The 23,559-nt window shown below is 39.4% G+C and overlaps 3 protein-coding genes across 5 annotated transcripts in view; 2 read left to right on the forward strand and 1 right to left on the reverse strand.

The window, feature by feature from the left end:
• Positions 1–5,337, forward strand: part of pth1b (parathyroid hormone 1b) — a 112,604-nt gene extending 107,267 nt beyond the window's left edge. Inside the window, exons 4-5 of the mRNA XM_058089781.1 lie at positions 4,907–5,003; positions 5,142–5,337. Of these exons, the coding sequence (XP_057945764.1) occupies positions 4,924–5,003; positions 5,142–5,337 (276 nt within the window). The 5' untranslated portion in view covers positions 4,907–4,923. The remainder of the gene's footprint in view (positions 1–4,906; positions 5,004–5,141) is intronic.
• A 600-nt stretch (positions 5,338–5,937) lies between these two features.
• Positions 5,938–15,824, forward strand: btbd10b (BTB (POZ) domain containing 10b). 3 transcript variants are annotated; one of them, XM_058089677.1, is made up of 9 exons: positions 5,938–6,168; positions 6,508–6,709; positions 8,875–9,068; positions 11,520–11,835; positions 11,934–12,036; positions 12,882–13,002; positions 13,197–13,394; positions 13,482–13,592; positions 14,840–15,824. In XM_058089677.1, the coding sequence occupies exons 2-9, from the start codon at positions 6,609–6,611 to the stop codon at positions 15,169–15,171; spliced, it is 1,476 nt and encodes a 491-aa protein (XP_057945660.1). In that variant the 5' UTR covers positions 5,938–6,168; positions 6,508–6,608; the 3' UTR covers positions 15,172–15,824. The 3 variants fall into 3 exon arrangements, with proteins under 3 accessions (XP_057945660.1, XP_057945661.1, XP_057945662.1); XM_058089678.1 differs by having other exon boundaries at positions 6,528–6,709; XM_058089679.1 differs by lacking the exon at positions 6,508–6,709.
• A 5,770-nt stretch (positions 15,825–21,594) lies between these two features.
• On the reverse strand, positions 21,595–23,223 carry rassf10b (Ras association domain family member 10b). Its single transcript, XM_058089237.1, has one exon. The coding sequence runs from the start codon at positions 23,118–23,120 to the stop codon at positions 21,837–21,839; it is 1,284 nt and encodes a 427-aa protein (XP_057945220.1). The 5' UTR covers positions 23,121–23,223; the 3' UTR covers positions 21,595–21,836.
• Between the last annotated feature and the right edge of the window lie 336 nt (positions 23,224–23,559).

Here is a 23,559-nt window from a genome sequence, read left to right on the forward strand (position 1 = left end):
CATACTCAACAATCCGGATCCAAACTAGCAAACTGCTGTCAGTGCTACTCAAGCTTTTTCTAAAAATGGTGCATTTAGGTGCGTCACGTAAGTCCTGGGACACAAATTGCCACTGCACTCAGGGGCATTTGTCAATCACATCAAACACAACCACACATGCATATGCCCTTTGTATTGAGTTGTGGACTCCTGTAGAGTAGTTACACACAATAACCTGCTTTCTAGATCTTCCAGAATGTGCGCCTATTCATTTCGTGGTTCCCGCAAAAACGGTCTGTTTTAATTTATTCCACCCACAGCCCGTCTCCAGGTACACCCACTCCGCTGTGGTTGGTCACATTCCGGTTTGTGCCACTAACTTTACAGGAGTTGATAATAATAAGAGTTGATAATAAATGGCGTTTTATCTTTTTAAAATGTCACCTTTTAACATACAGTCATATGTATTGGATCCCGAATCCGATCCGGAAGTAGAGACTGGACAGTCCAAAGTTTGTGAAACACTGTTGCCAGATTATTTCTTTTGCTGGTAGGGAATCGGGAATTCAAACCACTTGTGCCTGATGGTGGCGCCTTTAGGAATTGTAAACAAATGTGGCTTTGCTAGCAAGTAAACAGAGGAGCAGAGCTTGGGGGAGGGCAGAGCGCTTATCTGGCATAAAGACACGGCCATATATGGAAGTCCGCCCCTCTGTGACATCACAAAGGATCAGTTTTATGGCGCCTTTTGAAGATCCATCCCAAACTTTTTTCAGGGCTCACTTCCAAATGGGCAAACCTCATCATCTGAAACTTTGGCATTGTTTAACATGATAATACAACATTCTAACAACATTTATAGGTCAGAAAAGTGGAAAAAGCATAATAGCTCCCCTTTGAGTCTAATTAAATTGGGATGCCAACACCATAGTGGAATAAATGTTATGTAGGATTATTAGGAATTCAAAATACACATTTTGGACCAGAATTACTATAAAATAAATGAACCAATGAATTGTCTTCAATATTTCAATTAATTAACATAATAAGGTTTATGTTTTTTTTAAGTGTGTGGGAGTGGGGAGCACAAGGCTTTAGGTCTGATGACTGTAAAAAGATTGGTAACCACTGATGTAGGGGATTATTTTTTTTAGTTGAGGTTGGCCCTGCTTTAACTAAACCGTTGGATAACAGCGTCCCCCTGTGGTTGAATACTAACCAATCCCTACTCAATATGTTCTATAATTTGAAAAGGGTTTTTAATGGCGGATGGATGTTTTAAACATTTTTTTTTCCAGGGACAACATTTGTTGTTATTACATCACAGCATTCATTTGCAAGCCCTTGCTTTCAGGGCAATGTCATGACATCATGGGCAAATGTTCTTGCTGTTTGAGTTTGAACTCTAGGATTAATGTTGCATCTATTCAAGAAAAAAATTGCTAATTTCTGGCACAGGATAGACATCATCAGCTGGAAGAATAAAGGCATATGGGACGAATAAAGGCATATCATTTCATATCATTTCATTCATTCATTCATTTTCTACCGCTTTTTTCCTCACGAGGGTCGCGGGGGGTGCTGGAGCCTATCCCAGCTGTCTTCAGGCGAGAGGCGGGGTACACCCTGGACTGGTCGCCAGCCAATCACAGGGCACATATAGACAAACAACCATTCACACTCACATTCATACCTATGGAGTGGCCAATTAACCTAGCATGTTTTTGGAATGTGGGAGGAAACCGGAGTAACCGGAGAAAACCCACGCATGCACGGGGAGAACATGCAAACTCCACACAGAGATGCCCGAGGGTGGAATTGAACCCTGGTCTCCTAGCTGTGAGGTCTGCGCGCTAACCACTCGACCGCCGTGCCGCCTTCATATCATTTCATATCATTTTATTTCATTTCATTTCAAGATCTATAGTCAAGATAGGAAAGTTACACAATTTGATAAGCCAAACCACTCACCAGTTATGTCGAAATGGCTTGAAACTTCTCACACGTTATGTTACACTTTTGTTTTGGGTGTTTTGTTGCCATAAAATTGTCCTTTAATCAATACAAAATCTGATACAAGCCTGTTCATCAACTATGGCTGAATATTTGAAACATCCATCCATCCATTATGCTGGAGCCTATCCCACCTGACTTTGGGCGAAAAAGAGGCGTACACCCTGGACTGGTCGTGTTTGAAACAGCTTATGTCTTTGTCTATGAGAGTGTGATCCAAAAAAAAGTAAACATTGTAGATTTGAGTCTTAATAACAGATGAAGATGGAGAACTGTACTTTCCATACATAACATTGGTTTGAATGAATACTTGTCTCCCAGCAGTCAAATCATTGTAGTGCCCCATTTGAAGAACACCAAAATACGGAATGTTCAGTGCGGTGCCGTCTATCTGGTGGGACTCAGAGATGTGCAGCACAGTGATGAGATTCTAACTACTAACTTGACACCAGCACCACCTGTGCTGGGTAGTCAGATGTTCATATCAAGAGCATGTGACGGATTGATGTGCGAGTATTCACATAAAACCACTCTGACAAGACTTGCATATCTTTACAAGATTTGGGATAAAGCCTAGATTTTGACGATGAAACAGTGGGCACGCTGCAAAGATGAGGCTGCATCACCATTGAATTGATTTATGAGTGCTCTGGATTGGAACCGCCTATAAAAACAATCATTTGTGATCCAAAAGGTATGACTTAGATGATGTTGTGTGTTTGTTTGGTCTCACAGGCAAAGGTGGGATGATGTCATGTCTAAATTTACACCATTTCATCACATGATATTTTGGTGGTGACCTCATTTTTCTGAAAAAAGTAACACTATATATAGACTTCAAAGGAAAGCATCCATATCGTTACACATTCAACACACAATGCCTGCCAAAACAGGTGGAAAAATATACATTTTAAAAAGCACATACAATTAAATGTAAATTACATGGAGTTTATTAAAACATATTGTATTATATTTTTTTCTATTTTGTTCATTTGGGAAAGATATTGATTAGCAGGTGTGTTATGTGCTTTACTTTCTTTGTGACCTGGCGGGTGACCCAAGCTAATGATTTGCATGCAATTCTTTACATCCTTCCCTGTCATGTCCTCTTGCACACCAGCAGCATACCATAACTGACATGGCTCACATTGTGAACACATGAGCTAACCAAAGCGGCTCAGTGGGGTAGACTACACTTGTTTGAAAATATGTAGTCCACTCGAGATAGACACAGGGCAGTAAAATTGCTACAAAATTCATAAATGAGGTCAATATTGCAGAATAGGCAACAAATAAAACACAACTTATAAAATGCTTTATAATGTGATGCAGCATTAAAGGCAATGTGCTGTCTTTTTCATCACTAATGGTGGTTCCATTCCTTTGCCACATTTAGAAAATGTCATTGGTGGTTACCTAATGCACCACTAGACACTGTGACAAGGTCATTTTCAACCATTGCAGAAGACTTGTGTGTTTAAGGAACCGTGTTAACATAAAATTAACATAAAACATAATTAAAGTACAATTGTTTCCTCATATTTGTAGATGGACCATTTGTAGATTGACTCTCTAGTTTGGCTCTGTCCCCAAAATTAAATTTTTAAACCAGCAGTATGTAGATAGAGTGAACTACTTGGCTGCAACTAGCAGAGGCACTCATTCAGTCATCAGCAATGTGAAGTGGAGCTTATCATGATCTATTGTGATCTATCAAACTATCATTATACTCTCAGTGAGCATCTAGGGAATTAACTCCACAAAGTTGTTTTTCTTTTTTATGATGCCACTATGGAAGAATATAAGTGATGGCAAAAATGAAAAGTGTAATTATAACCATAAAAGTTGCATTTAGTGCAAGATTTAGTGCAGCCTGTCTTTGCAAATATGTTCTCCCTATTATGTTCTTATCAGATATATTAAAATGGTGAGTAGGTAGAAGTTGTTTTAGTGTTATTGTACAGTGGTTAACTTCTATTTATACTTGTATGACAGGAACGTTGAAATGTTATGTTACTTAATACATTGTCTGCACAGTTCATAAAAGTTTTATGATGGCGATATATTGAGCCTGGAATGACATTTACAGTATATTATTTTTTGTACGAGAAAGCATTTTGTGATGGTATCATTAGGGTCTAAAACGGGGTGAAGTATGAAAATTGCAAGTATTTTGATGAGAGTATATGAAGGGTTAAGCGGACTGAGTTGCTTGTGCATTAGTCATCAGTGCCTTGCCTCATTGGCCTGTTCCCTTGCACCTCTTCATGACCTTTTCATGCATACAGTATGCAGCGTGAGCCATAAAATGAATTGCGTTGCTAATAAATTTAAGTGACAGTCACTACCATTTCAAAGGGTATACTTTTACACTTCAGTCCCACTGTGTGACACATAGCCAACCACAGACCCCATGAAAGTATTTCACTGAGTATTTGATGCGCTAATGAGAGGCATTATTTCAAATGAAGGGTGAAACTAGACCGGGACCAAAAGCAGAGCGAGGACACGGGGCAGTGCGGGGCAGAGGTGTTGAAAGCTGAGTTAGTAGTGAGTAGTGGTGGTGGTGTCACGAGGATGGATGGCCGTTCCCATCAATGCATTGGTAAAGTGACATCAGAATCAACAGTGAAATTGCTCATCGATGACCAGGGGAGGGCTAGGCTGTGTGTGGATATATAAAGGGCAGAAGCCCACCCCTCCCAAAAGACTGATCAGCAAGTTTGGGGCCTCTGTCTTGTCCATGTTGTCCAGTTCCATCAAAAAAAACATCATTTCCTGGATAGAAGGACAAAAAAATCTGGTAAGACATTAATATAGTGTGTTGTTTGTAGTATAAATAGTATCCCAACTTTTCAGATTTTTTTTATATGAAAAGGCAAAACAATAACCCAAAAATTTCATTTCATTTCAGATCATCAGATCATCAGCATGTTTGTGCTACGTTGTTTGGATACAGCCATTCTAATACTCATCTTTTCAAGTTTGAACACAGATGCTAAACCGCTCAGGTAAATGTTGTACTTCATTTTCAACTTGAACCGTGTGTAATATCTTCAATTTCACCCACTTTTGAAAAGTAAAAAAGTCACTCATTGCTTATTATTCATCTTTTTCTCACAGTGACACTGTGATATTTTTGTGTACAGAAAAAGAACCATCAGCGAGGTACAGTTAATGCACAATGTTCGGGAACACAAACAAGTGGGAGAGAGACAGGAATGGCTCCAAGAAAAGTTAAAGGACATTATGGTCACCAGTGTCAAACCTCAACATGGACTGTCATCAATCAATATGAAAAATATCTTCCCAAATGACATTATTGGGTCAAAAAAGAAAATTTGAATTGAATATATTTTCATTGTCTGCTGCAAATAATATTTTTTACTTTTAATTTATTAATGTATGTATTGCATTAAGCAGTTTATTTATTGTATTCAGTTGCACAAGCAACCACTGTGTTTTTTTTACTTGTTTCATAATTATTATGCATTAATAATGTGTTGATTATTAATTTTGTTTGTATTCTTTTTGGAAAAAAAAACATGATGTGAGATTCCCTGTTGTCAATACCTGTTTTGTTGCTCCAAACTGAATTATGTATTTAAATGTGGAATTATGGACCAATTCAAAAGCTCTTCTTAAAAATATTTTTATATATTAAGATTCACTTAATATGTGCTTTAGTAGGATTATTTAATGTGTTTGCAATTGCACTGCCGTAATCCCATTCTTGGTGTGCATTTTGGATGCTGAACATGAACAAATATTTATTCTGAAACCTTCAAAAATGTGTTACGACTGCATTGTCGAAGACAATATGACGGCAGTATTTATTGTCGCAAAACTGTATTTGAAAAAAGGATCGTACCACATCACGTTGCCACAACATATCGCGAGACTTGCCAAAGAGCAACTTTTAACAAAATATAAAGAAAGACACCCTTCGTATTAAACCCATTTATTCAACAATCACATATATTTTCCCTTGTCTGAATTATCTGTAGACCATTATAAGAAAATATTCAGTGGCTAATGTTCTTATAAATGTGTGTATGCGCGTCACCGCGTTAAGCGTCACGTTGTACGTCAGTTTGATTAGTGTTTTGAAAGAAGGTGGCTGGCTAGCAAGATAGCCGTCGGGATTACTCTTCAGCGAAGAAAGAAGCCAATTTGGTAGCTATGCTTGTATATTTTCGGCACATTAATGTTACACGCCATGTCTGTATATCATTTCTGTGCTGGAACGGTCAAGTGCCCAGTAGATTATCTCCAAATGTATTGTTACTGTACTGTACATTTATGCTAGCAACGGAAGCTAGTGTTAGCTAGCTAGGTAGGTGTGCTAGCAACTCGCTAAGCTAACGGTAACCATGAGTTGGGTTTTTATCTCGTCTGACAACAATAGACTAGTTATTAAGATGATATGTCACACTTGAGACGGTCAGTAAGAAGTTGTTTTGTTTAAGTCGACGTCACTGGTGAACTCTGACGATGTTCGTTAACTGTGAACAGCTAGCGGTGATTTTTGTAAGGAGTTCCTAATCAACGGATCCAGTTGACTTCCCGATTATGAACGGTGACGCATCCGGAGCGGACTACCCCCTGTACGGGTGATGGCAGCAAGTTTGCAGTCATATGACAGTAACTCCAGTGACACCGAAAACTGGGAGCGGAAAGCAACAAACCGACCTCGCAAACTGTGCAAACATTCGAGGTGAGCTAGCCCAAGACCTCCTATGGAAAACACAGCATAATTTCATGATTTTTGCACCAGTGGGGAATATCTAAAAGCGTCGATATATGGCACCAGATTATTGGTTATTGCAATTCCAGCAATTTATGTGTCAGGCATTTTTTTCTGTGCAAGTCTGAGTTTAGGTTGCTCTATATCGCTAAATATCAGAGAGAACCTTTTAAAATTTACCATCCAGTAAATGGGAAATTCGATTACTGGCTTTTCATACTGGTGATTTTACAAAGCATTCTGGTTTGAGCCATAAAGTTACACCATCGATGATTGCATCTATCATTTTGGCACATTGTTTTTATTGTGGCTGTAGTTTGCGGTGGTATACAACTGTGCTGTGCCATACTGAAATGTTTGTACGATATGATATTCCATGTATCCATTTTCTATCGTGCTTGTCCTCAGTAGGGACAAGAGCAAGAGCTGGAGCTTATCCCAGCTGACCTCAGGCAAGAGGCAGGGGACAGCATGGACTGGTAGCCAGGCACATATAGGCAAACAGCCATTCACACCCACATTCACACTTCTGGACAAGTAAGAGCAAATGTGTCAAATTCAAGACCGGGGGCGTGATGTGGCCCGCCACATCATTTTATGTGGCCAGCGAAAGTCTGGGGATAATGTGTGTCAATATTGCACTTCACCTTTTTCATTCATTATTTTTCTTTTTCATTTTGTACTATTTGCAGTTCTTCAAAACTTGTATATTATCTGATCATGCAACAAGATATTCCAAGCATTTTTTGATATAAAAAAATAAATAGTTGAATGTCTGCGTGTCACTTTGACATTCTCACTTAGCTTCTCAAATATCATTATCAAATGCATGAGAAATTGTGTAATAAAATCGAGTTATACTTATAGAAAACCCATGCATGGGGAGAACATGCCCAAATGGAGATTAACATTTTGAATTCCTGGCTGTGCGGCCACCATGCAAACCACTAAGTCAAGGTTGAGTAACATTTACCATCAATAGAGGAACTTAGCCTCCTCCCTGTAAAGAAAAATAGTCTGGAGCCGCAAAATATTACACAGCTTATAAACCTTTACAAGTTTTAATCTATTTTAAAATGTACCAGGTAGAGCAGAAGTCCGCAACAGTGCTGCATACACGTGTGGGCCGACTTTGCTATAATCTGATCTGTATAGGCTTTTTTGACTCCTTCCTGTATGTGTGTAAAATTTAAAGAAAACACAGCCAATTTTAACATAAGAAAGCATATCAGAGATTACGTAGCTGTATATTGTGCTTTCTGCTCAATATTGTTTACATCATTTGACTCATCACATTCAATTCAAAATGCCTGTGCCGAGGTAATGTCATCAATTTGCTTACTGGTGATGTTTGTTGCCATTCTGTCGGTCCTGTCCTTGTCTGACTTTGCAGAGAGGCATTTCCTGTTTATTTTTAAATGCTGAAATGGTTACCTTGATGTTTTATGATTATTTCATATATTCACCGTTTGTGGCCTCCTTATGATCTCATGTCACAACTGTAGTAGAATTTGGAGCATTCAGTCAGAGTGAGTCAGATATTTCAAACTGTTTGAAAATGCACATTTCCTCCACTTCGGTGTCAAAAAGAAGAAAAAAAAATACAGAGCTGTGGTCTGGCATAAACAAAAAGACAAATTAAGTATGTGATAGACTCGCTGTGATATCACCTGACAAGAAAAAGTGGAAAGACAAAATATACAACTACTCAAGAGAGGCAGCTCATCACTGCAAACTACAGCCACAATATAAACATATTGTTCAATTGATCCTGCTTTAAAAAAACATAAGCATTATCTTTAAAGAGTCATAATCCTGACTGAACTGTATTAGATCAAATGTGTTTATTTAGAGATGTCTCTAGTTGGCCATATTTTGGCTTTGCTTCTCCCTAGTCGTGAATGCAGCTCGACTGCATTCTTTGTGCATCAGTCATGCTTGAATTAAACCTTCATATAAAGACATTGACATAGTCCAGGTTACTCCATTCTCTTTAGATACAAACTAGATAAATACAACTGACAGCCAGGCTAAGCTCAAGTTCCCGTGCATGCGCTTGTAGCTTCTCTCTGGCAATGAAGTAACTGTTCTGTTATTAGACAGATGTTGAGTAAGCTTTTTGTGTTGAAATGCAGCAGCCAAGCCCGTGCATCTCGAGTGGAGGCACAACAGGGGAACATGAGCCTGCATGGTGCCAGTGGGGGCTGCGACCGTTCACGTGACCGACGCCGCTCCAGCGATCGCTCCAGGGATTCCTCGCATGAGAGAGAGGGGCAGCTCACCCCTTGCATTCGTAACCTCACCTCACCAACTCGGCAACACAACATAGGTGAGTGTTCACGCAAACAACAGAAGAGGTTTCTGGGGGGGGTGGAGAGGACCTGCTCACATGGGGTTACATCCCTATTGTTATTGCTTCTGAATTGAGTGCATAAATTATTATCCAGAGCTTGTCATCGTTTAATCTATTTCTATTTATAATCTATTTGCATAAATACAGTGGAACCTTAAAGGTCAAACACAATCCATACTTAGAAGCTCTTCAAACCTCCAGTTAGTTCAGATTTTAAACATTTTACTCCGGGAGTTTCAGGGTCAAAATGTTGCTTTTTTTTAGTTTTATTTTAAGGCAATTACTTATGTAATAATTGCTAGGAATGCATACAGCTCCGGAGATGAGACAATACACAATATTGGGTTTATGAGAAGGAGCCGAGATGATACCGAGGTAGGTTGGATTGCAAGGTTAATAGTATGCGTAAAACGCTTAGGGGGCTATCCACACGAAAATGTTTTCAAGTCAAAACAGCAAACTATTTTGTTTCAGCCTCCCATCCACACTGGAATGGTATTCTGTGTGACCTGAAACTGTATTTTTTGAAAATGGTTTCCAGAGTGGGAAAATCTGGCCGGCTTGCCGTTGCCAGGTAGACAATACAAGATTGATGACATCACCAAAGCACCTTCACCTTGTCACCACCACGTGACCAGAAGTGATCTTTAACAAGTAGGACTGAGCGATATGGACCAAAAACCCACATTCCGATATATTTAGGTTGAATACCGATATACGATATATAATACAATTTTTTTTCCCGCAAAGTGAGTTTAGACAAAATCAAAGCCAAATATTTGTGTCAAGCTATTGTTGTTTTTTTTTTTTAAATAAATACTTAACATGAGGGTGTTTTTTTTTCAAGCTTCATGCAAGATGCACATTGAAAAACATTTTATACAAATAGCTGAGGGTCGTTCTCTTTTTTAAAATAAATACAGAAAAAGTCAAATACAATCTTTTTCCAAACAAACCTTTGATTTTGCTCAAATCCTCAGCTAACAACAAAATATAAAGGGGTGCCTGGTTTAAGAGGAAACTCAAAAATACTTTAAATAGTAGTATTTTTAGGTCAACATTTTTAGAATACTCAAGCATGTCCTTATTTTGTGCCATGAATACCAACGTGTCAACTGCATCAGGCTTAGCAGCTGTCTGTCTGACTTCCCAGAACATTTGTGCTCAAGCTTGTTATGCTAAATAATTGTGACTTGTAAATAAGATGTAAAACCTTGCTTTACATCATTACATCATTTTCAGCGGGTTTGGCAAGCCGTTTTTTTCTAGTGTTGCAACAGGGACCATGTATTAGCAATGGGAGCTAATAACTGGGAAAAGTAATTCCACTTATTTCACAGTGTAAGTAACTGATGATTTAAAAGATACCACAAACTGGCAGCAAGAAGCAACTTCATTCACTTATTTTATGGGCTGAAAATAGTATTGGGCAAGGCAAGTTTATTTGTAGAGCACCATTCATACACATAATGCTTTACAGAAAAGAAGGGTATAATCACTTCATAAAATCATTCCATAAAAACATAGAATCATTCTAAAATCATTAAGCACAATTCCATAAATCACTCCAAACAAAGCAAAACCCAAAAGAAAAAAAAAGTATGTGTTATCGTGGCAGGCCTACCTGCAACTAAAACAAGCATTGTAACGCTTGTGAAAAGTGTACGGTAATCATAATTCTTAATGAATAAACTTAGCTCTGATATTTCATGCTTATTGTCAAATAGTATTACCACTTATTCAATCTACAGTTCCACAAATGAGGCAAGGCTACCTTTCTAAAATACTGTGTTTGCAGCTTGGAAGCACATACCTTGTGTAGATCAGTCTCTGCTTTTCTGCTGCTGTGTAAACAGGACCAATGTAGTTGGTAAAGTGCAGCACAATTGACTGTCATTGTCATACATACATATATGGTAGATAAAGTATATGGTAGGAATCCCCAGAGGCCCCCCAAATGCTAAATTATGACCTATAAAAGGTGTGCGTTGGCTCGGGAAGACAGGAGAGCAATGTGGTTGGACACTTATTTAGTGTATTGAGGCTATGCCATGACGTCATTGCTTTCCTTTTAATGACCTCATTTTTGACCTTCTTGTCATAAAGAACCAGCCCTATAGTCCTCGTTTATTTCCTCCTTTGTCATTTTGCCTTGCCAGGTTTTCTGCATTCATACACAATTAGTAGGGGCGTTGCAATTTTTCGTGTTTGTCCGTCTAATGTAAGGAGTTGCATGTGGTGCTAACTTGTAGTTGGTAGATAGCACCCAGATATTACAGTGAAATGCTATGAGTTGCAAGACAACTGCACAATTTAAATTCAAAACAGGTACCAATAAACACTGTTAGGTTTCGCATTCAAAGAGTATGCAATGTGTTGTGTTGTCTGAATGAAAAATGAGTTGTTTTTCTGTCCCTGTGCATGTAGACCGGGACCGTGATGGCGGGCCATCGTCAAGGCCCAGTAGTCCTCGACCTCAGAGAGTGTCTCCCAGCGGCTCCAGCAGCAGCGGGGTGGTGAGCAGCCGCAACAGCAGCCTGTCCAGCACTGAAGGAACATTCAAAAGTTTGGCAGTCGGAGAGATGGTTTTTGTGTACGAGAACCCAAAGGAGGGCGGAGCCGGCGCCACTGTCTGCAACCGAAACATTCGGACGTCAGAGAGAGTTACGCTCATCGTTGACAACACGCGCTTTGTGGTCGACCCGTCCATCTTCACTGCACAACCCAATACAATGTTGGGCAGGTACGATGCCCACGAATGAACGTCAAAAAGTCCATTGTTTGTATGTATGTGTATATTCTATAAATGCTTGGAAATAAACCACAGCTACTTTGTTTCAGAATGTTTGGATCGGGACGAGAGCATAATTTCACACGGCCCAATGAGAAGGGAGAGTTTGAGGTGGCCGAAGGAATTAGTTCAACAGTTTTCCGAGCAATTCTGGTCAGTGACTTTTTTGTTCCACTTATATTTTGATAAACAAATGTTTCAATTACGTGCTGCCAACGTGTATTTTGGGTCCTCATTTGTGTAACTTGGGCTGCATTCATACTGCAGGTCAGTTTCTATTTTAAAAAAAATAAAATAAATTTTTTTTTTGCTCATATGTGACTGTTTTTATGCCTGCATAAATGGTACAATTCCGATTTTTTTTCCAAGTGCAACCCAGGCCTCTTTTGTATGTTTATATAAACTTGATATGTATCCAATACTGCTGCAGTGTGAACATTAAGGTCACAGATATCCAACCTAATATGTTTTTGAAAGCCATGTTTTGCCATGCGAGCGTTGGGGAAAGGAAGGCAGATGTAGGCAAAAAATGTGTTTTTATAAGCTGAGCCACTTGTTTGTGCGCTTGCGCTTGCTTCCCGGGTGTATTGTGGTCATGTTGTTCATAGTGTGAATGTAGCAAATGGTTGGATTATGATTCACAATGACTTGCAAACAATCATGAAAACAAGTAATTGAACTGAGAGGGAGGGAGGAATGTTTTGCTTTGCCAAATATAAACCAGGAAGTAAATAGCTAATAATTAAAGGCTGACTAACTCGGGGTGTGTTTATAACTTTCATGTGGTTTAATCTGTTTGTTCCGGCTTAGCGAGATTCATATTTCTTTTCTTTCTTTATTTTTTTTAATCAGTTTTGGAAAAGACACAAAGCTGACAAATGTATGGGCCATGTGGGGGGATTCTTAACCGAAAATTGCAATGTACTTGAAGCTTTGTCCATGCATGTGTTGATTTTCACACTAACACAATGACTTTGTGGTTTGTGTCTAATGGACAGGATTACTACAAATCGGGCATAATTCGTTGTCCTGATGGAATCTCCATCCCTGAGTTGCGTGAGGCGTGTGACTATCTATGCATCTCTTTTGACTACAGTACCATCAAATGCAGAGACCTCAGTGAGTGTTTTCAATATCAAGGTTTCTTCTTACACACACAAACACACACACAGGTTACATGGGTGTGCATCCGAAGGGAGAGATGTAGCTGTAGTTCCATTTAAACCCAGTACTAAGAAGATAAATAACACATTGCATTTACTGTCTGCAACTTCATCCAACAAGACATGACCGAAGTGACCTCTTGTCCTCAGGTGCCCTCATGCACGAACTGTCCAACGATGGTGCTCGACGGCAGTTTGAATTCTACCTTGAAGAAATGGTTCTACCTCTGATGGTGGCGAGCGCCCAGAGCGGCGAGAGAGAGTGTCACATCGTCGTCCTTACCGACGACGATGTGGTCGATTGGGATGAAGAATACCCGCCACAGATGGGAGAGGAGTACTCTCAAAGTGGGTACACATCATATACAGCTCCACTCTGTGCTTTATGTCTGTGTAACGTATATGCGACTATCCTGTTGCTTCCTGTCATTGCAGTCATCTACAGTACAAAGCTGTACAGATTCTTCAAGTACATTGAGAATCGAGACGTGGCCAAATCGGTTTTAAAGGAGAGAGGATTAAAGAAAATAAGGCTGGGCATTGAAGGTACATTCACATACTCACTCTTAGATGGTTTATGTGAGCAAAGTATGACATCCCATTTAGAAGTAAAACTATGATGTGGGATTTGCTTGTTTATGTACAAGTGAAACTTTGTCATATGTCAATAGTATAAGAACATATTTCATCAAGCAGTGTTTGATATGAATGAAAATAATATGCAACTCATTGTAACGCCTGTTGTACATTACAGGACATCTTTATATGCATAATAATAATTATATTGAAGTGTAATATGTCTTCATTTTTACTTAACATTTCTTAGCTGATTGGCTGGAAGAAGTCATGTGGTCCTTCTGTATTATAATAACATCATGTGATGTTTATCTTAGCGAGTATAATTTCTTAAAGGCAGCCTGTTTCCCCCTGCCATTAGCTACGTTTACATGGACCCAAATATTCCAATTCCATTCAGGTTATTTGCTCAAACGGAAAGAATCTAACCTTTGTATACACCTCATTCCTAAAGAAAAGTGCCAATCCGAATGAATATATAATCGGATATTCCTTTCCCCAATCCGATTGAGGTATCTTGTACCCGCTCAATCGGAAAGTTGTCCGGGTGCGTTCTTTCAGCGCATGCTCAGCTGTGACGTAACACGCAAGACGTCTCTCAGGTTTTGAAAATGGCGGCGAGGAGTCATCACTGGACTACAGCGGAAAGTTCGTTTTTGATACAAACTTTAAAATAACGGAATGTTCAAGTTGCTACTTTAAAAAAAAGTGTAGCAACTGTCCCAACAACCGTGGTAATCGCACTCTCGTCCGCCATCTTTGATGAATCACGTGATGTTTATGTTTTACTGCGCATGCCCCGTTGACTATATTCTGATTATAGCGGTGCATGTAGACAGGAGATTGGAATATTCCTTTCCATGTATACACTGTTTTCTGGTACGTCATTCGAAAACATGGCTATTGTTTTTGGGAAGCATTGTATTGGCAGTCTGACTACACTGTACCATACAGAGGGTGCGTATATTTTAGTTACCTTATTGAGAAGTACAACTTATTAGAAACAACTCTCGGAATGAGGAAACATTCTGCAAACTAAACCGCAGTATTAAATAAACAGTCATCTGGGATAGGCTCTGGCCACCCACGACCCGAATGTGGACATGCGGTACAGAAAATGGATTAATGGAATATGTCTCAACTCGGATGTCATTGGATAATGTAGGAATACAGAGCATATATATATATATATATAAATGTGTTTATCCATATTCCAGGTTACCCCACATATAAGGAGAAGGTGAAGAAACGTCCAGGAGGTCGCCCAGAGGTCATTTACAACTATGTCCAGAGGCCCTTCATCCGCATGTCATGGGAGAAAGAGGAGGGCAAGAGCCGCCATGTGGACTTCCAGTGCGTCAAATCGAAATCCATTACAAACCTGGCAGCAGCAGCGGCGGACATACCCCAGGACCAGCTGGTTGTCATGCACCCGGGCCCCCAAGTGGACGAGCTGGACATCCTGCCCAACCTCCCACCCAGTGGGAATCATTACAGCAACAACTACAGTAACGAGCCTGACCCCGACGTACCTCCCCCCGCTGTCTGAGGGTAGGGTCCGTCGACAAGGACGCCTCCCTGCCCCATGACTGTCCCTCTCGTCCGACTCCCAGCATGCTGCAGCATGGAGTGCTAAGGGGCACCATAACCATATTGCCTTGACACCTCCTTTGCAGCCTTAGAGAGCCAACAACGTGGTGGACTGGAAGACGTAAGACTGCTCAAAGGAAGGGTTCACTTTTATTTGATTTTTTTTTTTTTTTTTTTTTTTTTTTTTTTACTTGACCAAAGCAATTTATTTTTATTTTGGAATATAGACAGCAAACACATTTATGGTATTATTATTATTATTATTATTTACAATGTCGCACCCTAATTTGTCAGGTTTGGCTGAGCACTCTTGTGGTATCAATGTTTTCTTTCACCAATCATCTATTTTTAGACTTTCCTGGGTGGCTTAAGGAAAAAGGAGGGTAGGGTGGAAGACTGCTCATGGAGAAAATCATCACGTCTCACCTCTTTAGTGTCAGGACCTCCATGTGTTCTCTTATGTCATTGGCTGGATGTGATATGTGATGTTACGCTCCTACCGCAGACAAAATATTAAAGCAGAGCACAGGCTGTTGTGCGCTCTCAATCTTTTTGTGCAACGCTTGGAAAAATGTTGTTTTAAAAGTCATTCAATAAAGATGTCACATAGTGCTGGAGCCTCTTGTTTGCTGTAAGAAACCACACCATTTATTTTTTTTATTACTTTTTAGCTGCTCTAGTTCAACTTTTATCATGAACACTACATTTATTTTTTTTAAACAACAGATATGGCAATGCAAAGTATTTTTCCATTCAAAGCATTCCATTTCTACATTTCTACTGTAACGAAGAAACCCACACTAAGTGACCACTAGGAGGTGCTGTGGTTCAGATTAGTAAACTTGGATGGGTTTATTGAATAGATGAAATATGTACTGGCTGCTCCACCGCTATGAGAAAAATGCTTTAAAGCATGATCTTTGGAGCAGAGCAATGACTGTTGTTACAGATTATTGCTTTAAATACACAAACATGTTGATTTCTACTGCTTATTTGTTGACATGTGATCAATACACTCTTCCCTATGGCTGTATCTTAATCAGGAGGTAGTACTCAGAACATCATGTATGTTTTAGTGGCATTTTATAGGCCGCTTATACTCACTAGGCTCACTAGGGATATGCTGGAGCCTATCCCAGCTGTCTTTGGGTGAGAAGTGGGTTAAAAAAGACTTCAAATGTAGTCACTGTGTACACACAAGGAAACACAAGTAGCAACCTGTGTTTCCTTTCACTTTATAATCCTGACGATGCAACATAATCTGTTCACGTCTCCACTATAGTGCTTGAAAGGGAGATATGGCGTGACCCACTGTGGTGCTGCAACACAATCCGCACAACAAAATGGCCATGATACATGAAGACGTCCCTCCCCGCGAGGAGATAAATGAGGGGCGTTGACTCACATTGTTCTTGCCATTCCCCCCCGAAGCAAAGGTCACTTTTTTTTTCTTTTTATGGAAAGGAGAATATTCATTCATTTTCTACCACTTTTCCTCACAAGGGTCGCGGGGGGATGCTGGAGCCTATCCCAACTGTCTTCGGGCGTGAGGTGGACTGGACTGGTTGCCAGCCAATCACAGGGCACATATAGACAAACAACCATTCACACTCACATTCAATTAACCTAGCATGTTTTTGGAATGTGGGAGAAAACTGACGAATGCAAACTCCACACAGAGATGGCCGAGGGTGGAATTGAACCCTGGTCTCCTAGCTGTGAGGTCTGCGCGCTAACCACTAGACCACCGTGCTGCCCGGAAAAGAGAATATAATTTGGTGAATTCATCTTAATGAGTTTGTAAGTGATACACAACAAATACACCCATCAAACACTGCTGGTTTGTTTTTTTCTCCTTTTTGGGTGGGGGCACCCAGCAGAAGCTGTAAAACAAAATAGCCAATGTACGTATTATTCTATGTAAACTTATAAAGTACTTGCCCCCCTTGAGGTAAAGACATATGGACTGACCTAGAGAGGAACAAAGCATCTCTTTTAGAACGTAATGACCATGATGCTGACAGACCCAAGTGGATATAATGGTCTTTGAGAGGCAGTCCAGTACCCCCGTGGTCCAGGTCTAGAGGTCAGCACGCAGCCTTACCGGATTAACACACCTGCCAAGAGCACAATGCTCTCTAACGATCTAATCTTGGATCTGGAGTCAACACCTTCATTAATGACTTCACGGACCATCGCTCTCAGGGGCCGCACAAAGACCCCCGTGAGCACAAAGTGACACATTCCTGGGATTATGGAGCTCCAGTTGATGCCACCATTAAAAGTTGATGTGTGAGGAATTTACTCGTACTTTTGGGACCCCCGATGAATGTAACGAGGTAAATTTGGTTCACCTACCGGACAGAGAAAAAAACGGACTAAAATTGGCCACCTTTGGGTCCCCCTATGAATGTGTAGTGGTTTTGGCCCACCTCCTGGAACACAAAAGTGTTGTTTTAGGAGCTCAAAAAATTATGCGACAGTCGCAGACCTGCAAAAATATGTAATTAATAAATAATAATAATAACCTATCTTTGTCTATTTACATCAGATAATAAAAAGACAACATATACATACTTTTTACATACATATACATTCAAACAGTAACTTTACAATAATAATAATGACTGAACCTACTACATAACCCTAAGCCTAACTAGTACTCATTAGTTCCTCATTAGGTCTTCATTAACTACTGTATTTTTGTGTCTCTTAAAAGATAAAGTGACCTTAAAGGCAAATATTTGTGTTTTTATTCGTAATATCAACATGTTAGTGTTTTGTAGTTACAGTACACTACCCCCTTTTGCACTATTTGTCCACTTTTGCTGTGTTTCTACTCTCATTCCATGTGGAAGTGGTAAGTTTTTAGCTTCTTACTTTGTCAATTTCACCCACTCCGTTTGACACCTTATTTTAAATTGAGAAGAAAAACATTCTAGGCGGGCGGCACAGCGGACGAGTGGGTAGCGCGCAGACCTCACAGCTAGGAGGACCAGGGTTCGATTCCACCAGTTTGCATGTTCTCCCCGTGCATGCATGGGTTTTCTCTGGGTACTCCGGTTTCCTCCCACATTCCAAAAACATGCTAGGTTAATTGGCGACTCCAAATTATCCATAGGTATGAATGTGAGTGTGAATGGTTGTTTGTCTATATGTGCCCTGTGATTGGCTGGTGACCATCCCTGCAGTGATCGTATAGCCTGTGCATTACCAATGTGGTGTTAACAAAGAATAATAACTTGGTAAAGGTGACTATAGGGGTGTTATTTCATCTTTACGGGACTCTATAGTAAATTTAGAAAGTCATAAGCAGGTTTTCTATGCTCTAATTACCAAAATATTCCATTTATTAATATTGAACCCTACTTTCTCTTATCGCGGTCGGGCCTGGAACCAATTAACATGTACTTCAAAAGTATTGATTGCTTTATAAAAGCATGTGTTGATGCCAACATCGTTGTGTTATGTCATTGATAATTTGACTGACATGTTGTGTTGCACACCATTACCATGAAGATGAAGGAAAGCATCGATATGGAAGGTGAAGAGAAGAAAACAAGGCAATGAGGTTGGTTGAGACCAACATTCCATCTTGTGAAAGACTTTTCTTATTCCTTTGTGTTTCAGTGATAGGCTCACTTAGACAAAAGCTTTCAAGAGGAACACTCCAGATTCCCAAGTTCACTTGAAGTGATTCCAGACTTCTTGGGACTTCATTTAACCACAACGTGAAATTGGTGCAATTCCATTCAGTCGTGTGGGAAACAGCCCAAGCACACTCACACACTCCAAAAACCTGGAATGTTCTCATTTTCTTTTCACTCACACAACCTTGATTGCATTTTTCTATTCTTCGTGTTTGCAACTTCAAATTTTCAAATGTGGAATACACCACTTCTTCTTCTTCTTTTTCAGCAGAGTAGGCGTGCCCTGTGGGTGGAATAAATTAAAATAGACCGTTTTTGCAGTAAGCATGAAATCTAAAGAAATAAAGCTGGAATAGGTGCAGATTCTGGAAGATCTAGAAAGCTTTCTGTGCTGGTTATTGTGTGTAACTGCTCTATAGGAGTCCACAACTCAATAAAAAAATTTTGCATGTAAAACTTGCAAAAATTTTGGGGCTTTCTGGAACCAATTAAATGGATTTTAATTTTTTTTATGGAAAATATGGAAAATTCAGTTAGCATCCCTTTCATTTCGAGTCACACTTTCTGGAATGAATGAATGATGCCAACCAAGGTTCCTCTTGTTGTGATGTTTATACTTTTTGTACTCTGTGAAGTACAACAAAGACAACAAAGTCCTCATGTGGTGGTATCACGCTTGACGAAGAAAATCAACACATTCTTGTTCACGTACTCATCGATGAGTCCTTGTCTGTCATAGTTGCGTGTTAATGTAAATACACCAGCGTGGGAAGATGAGTCTACCAAGGATGACATGATGTTTTGACTACTTATTATCTTAGTGTGTCTGGGTCACAGTCAAGGATGATTGTCTGCTCCTCAATGCATCTATGGTTCACATAGAAGACAAAATGTGTGAAAGTCACATCTAATAGTTCCACTATTGTGCAAAATGGTGTTTTAAAAAGATATTACATCAGTAACATGTGTCCCTCAAGCCTCTTTGTGAGTACTAAATGGGAGAAAAATCTGCTCAGTTTGCTCAGTCGTTCTGTACAACCGAGAGTCTGGGCCACATTGAGGGAAAAAAATTGAAGATTATTATTTCCGAGAAAAACGTGATTTTTTCTCATAAATTGAATTGAATTTGAAATTGAATTTTTCTTGTAAATGTATGACTTTAGTGTCAACGTATTTTTTTCTCAAAAAATTGCAACTTTTTTCTCGTAAATTTTCGTAAAAAAAGTTTTGTAAATTTATGAATAAAGCCATACATTTACAAGAAAAAATGTTGTAAATGTACAGCTTTATTCTCGTAAATTTACGAAACTTTTTTCGTAATGAGTTTTCATCGTAAATTGATAAAAAAGATTTTGTAATGAGTTTTTTCTTGTACATGTATGACTAGTATAAAAGTATTTTTTCTCATGAATTACATTTTTTTCTGGTACATTTACAAAAAAAAATCTTGTAAATGTATGGCTTTATTCTCTTAAATTTACAACATTTTCCTTGCAATTTTTTTTCCATAAATGTATGACTTTTTTCTTGTACATTTACAACATTTTTTATTATAAATATAGGTCTTTATTCTTGTAAATGTACAAAAAAATTCGTGTAATTAGCTTTTTCTTGTAAATTTATGACTTTCTTGTAAATGTATCACTTTAGTGTCAAAGTATTGTTTTTTTCATGAATTTACAATTTTTTTCTCGCATATTTACAAATTTTTTTCTTGTAAATGTATGGTTTTATTTTCTTAAATTTACAACATTTTTCTGGCAATTATTTTTTTCTCGTAAATGTATCACTTTAGTGTCAAAGTATTAGGACTTCTTTTTTCTCATAAATTTATGACTTTTTTCTTGTACATTTACAACATTTTTTTGTAAATATACATAGTCTTTATTTTTGTAAATTTCCGACATTTTTCTAATAATTAGTTTTTTTCTTGTATATTTATGACTTTTTCGTAAATGTATCACTTTAATGTCAAAGTATTTTGACTTTTTTTTCTCATAAATGTAGGGCTTTTTTTTCGGACACTTCCAACATTTTTCTGGTAAATCTATGGCTTTAGTCTCATAAATTTACAACATTTTTCTCGTCATTAGTTTTTTCTCGTAAACTTATGACTTTATTGTCACAGTATTCTGTCTTTTTTTTCTCATAAATTTACAACTTTTTGTTGTACATTTACAAAATTTTCTCTTGTAAATGTATGGCTTTTTCTCAGAAATTCACGAAATTTTTCTCGTAATGATTTTTTTCTTGTAAATGTATGACTTTACCGTCAAAGCATTTTAAAATTTTTTTCTCACAAATTAACGTTTGTTTTTCTCATACATTTACAACTTTACTCACGAAATCTCAAATTATTATATTATTTATATGTTTTTATTTATATACTGTTTATTACTATTTATTATTATCTTTTTTTTTTCAATATGGCCCTAAGTGGTCGTAATTGTGTGTTTTCATGATTATAATCAAAGACTCCTTGCTCGTGGACAAACGACCTCAGTTCGTGGAGGACTGATTTGTAAAAAAAAAAACAAAAAAAAAAACAGGCTTCGCTATATATCTTCAAATAAAGCTGTTAAAAAATGACTGAAATGTTGTGATGCTAATATTTGTGTCCTCCTGTGCCACTCCTTAAAGTATGTGCATATGCAAGTGAACAAAATGGCTTCTTACAAAACAAATCTAACGTGGGACGTTAAACACTAAAAAAAGCAGCTGAGGCGATGATGTATTATCATAAAAATAAACTTTAATGATGATGTTGTTATCAATGCAGTTGTGTGTAAATGCGGTTATGTGCTATGAATCAATCATATCATGACCACCAGAAGGAACTATTTGAAGGGGATGGAAGGTCAATCAATGCAGATGTGCACCAAGTTACCAAGTCCATCGATGCTGACCTTCTATTGGCTCCCATTATGGATGTGTACTTAAGGTTGTGACCAAGTCCCTGGTCCAGTTCTCAGGTCTAGACCAAAGACTCGCACACAGTCAGGCTGTCAGACTCCTGGCTGTGCAAGGAGCTTAAACCAGTGTCTGAGTCGTCGTCGTTCCCCCTGTGACATTTGGACAGACCCCTGGCCTGCTCCACCCACTCACTCTTCCTCTCCAGAACGCTCATCATCATCCTCATCCTCATCCCGCCGTCCTCATCTGTCTCCCCCTCTGTGTTGGCCCCGTCCTCGAGACCCAAAGAGTTCATTTTCTCCAACAAATCCCTCATCTCCTCCTCCCGGGTGCTGCAAATCTGCCGGCTGAGCTCCAAATCGCCCCTAATAGCCTCCAAATCCGAGCGGAGGCGCAGGCCGATGTACAAGCTCACGTCCAGCTGACTTCTCAGCCTCTCCTCCTCCAAAAACAACACCGGATCCTCTTGGCCTTCACGTGTGCTCCTGTGCATCTCCTGGAGCCTCCTCTGCATCCAGTGGTGGTTGAGCTCCTCCTCCATCTGCATGGTCAGCATGTCGGCAAGCGCCTCCTGCTCCCACAGCTTCTCCTGGAGCCTCATGAGCTCCTCACACAAGTGGAAGAAGACCTCCAAAGAGCACATCTGCTGGCTGGAAGCTCCTGCATCGTCCTCCAGTAATAAATAAGCGTCCTGCACATAATTGATGCCATGGCTTCTGGTTCTGTCCACATGGACTTGGGTCTCACGGTTTTCAATCTCAGCATCCAGTTCCTGAATCCTGAGAGCTTGCAGGCGGATGGTGTTATCCTGGGAGACCACAAGATGAGCCAAATTCTGCATCTTCTCCGTAGAAGATGAAGAAGAGAAGTCCCTGCGTTTCTTCTGCTGCATCTTCTCCAACTTCCTGAAAGCTTTCCTGACGATGCGACACTGTTTATCAGGGGGAAGATCCACCACCAGCGGAGAGGTCGTGTTCCATTTGGACACAAAAGGGTTCGGCTTGCTGAGCACCACCACCCGTGCTTCTGCGCTCCTGGCTGCGCACTTGTCCACAAACACCTCGCTGTCCATCAGCACGAACTTCACCTGGTCGCGCTGCTCCCCCCACGCCACCCAGAGGCGCCATATCCTGGTTTTGTTGGGGAGAATCCTCTGGAAGCTCCTCCATTTCTCCACGATGCAGTAGCAGTCATGCGTACTGGCAGCTTGAAGATGCTTCCGACTGCTTGGATCCTCCAGGAGAACTTTGACCACGTCGGAGCAGGTTGTGCGTTTGGATAAACCCAGGATGATCTTCTCCTGTCTGCACACCCACACCGATATCCTCCCCTCCTCTGAATCCATTCTTCAGCTCCCACTCACTTTGGAGAGACGCGCAGACATTAAATGTGTCCACGTCTTTAGGAACTTGTTTGTTGAGCAAGTCCACTCACATCTTGAGTGGGATCACGTGACCACCACTAGACCAATTAACAATGTGGGACAGACGGGATGACATCACAGCCATGGGGCGTTTACATAGGAAAAGTTGGACTTTAAAACACAAAACTACTTTATTGTTCTTTCCATCACAAATATTAAGCACTCACGGGCCACAACATTAGGAACGTCTCTTTTGTTGTTAATTATTGTGTTCTATTTGAAACACTATAGTATGACTATTACGTTATACATACCACGAGGGTTCTTTTTCTTAAAATTCTTAAACTAAATAATAATTAATATTAATAAATAATATAATAATAGTTTATATATAATAAATAAAAAATAAAGAAATAAAAAA

This window comes from Doryrhamphus excisus, chromosome 12 (genome assembly GCF_030265055.1).
Source record: "Doryrhamphus excisus isolate RoL2022-K1 chromosome 12, RoL_Dexc_1.0, whole genome shotgun sequence".
In the NCBI taxonomy this organism is placed as follows: domain Eukaryota; kingdom Metazoa; phylum Chordata; class Actinopteri; order Syngnathiformes; family Syngnathidae; genus Doryrhamphus; species Doryrhamphus excisus.

Bases quoted from the DNA above. Each gene is read 5' to 3' on its own strand.
- btbd10b (XM_058089677.1), top strand. From the start codon at position 6,609: ATGGCAGCAAGTTTGCAGTCATATGACAGTAACTCCAGTGACACCGAA. The intron at 11,836-11,933 runs GTACGATGCCCA...ACTTTGTTTCAG, and splicing joins CCCAATACAATGTTGGGCAG to AATGTTTGGATCGGGACGAG. The intron at 13,593-14,839 runs GTACATTCACAT...TCCATATTCCAG, and splicing joins AATAAGGCTGGGCATTGAAG to GTTACCCCACATATAAGGAG.
- rassf10b (XM_058089237.1), bottom strand. From the start codon at position 23,120: ATGGATTCAGAGGAGGGGAGGATATCGGTGTGGGTGTGCAGACAGGAG.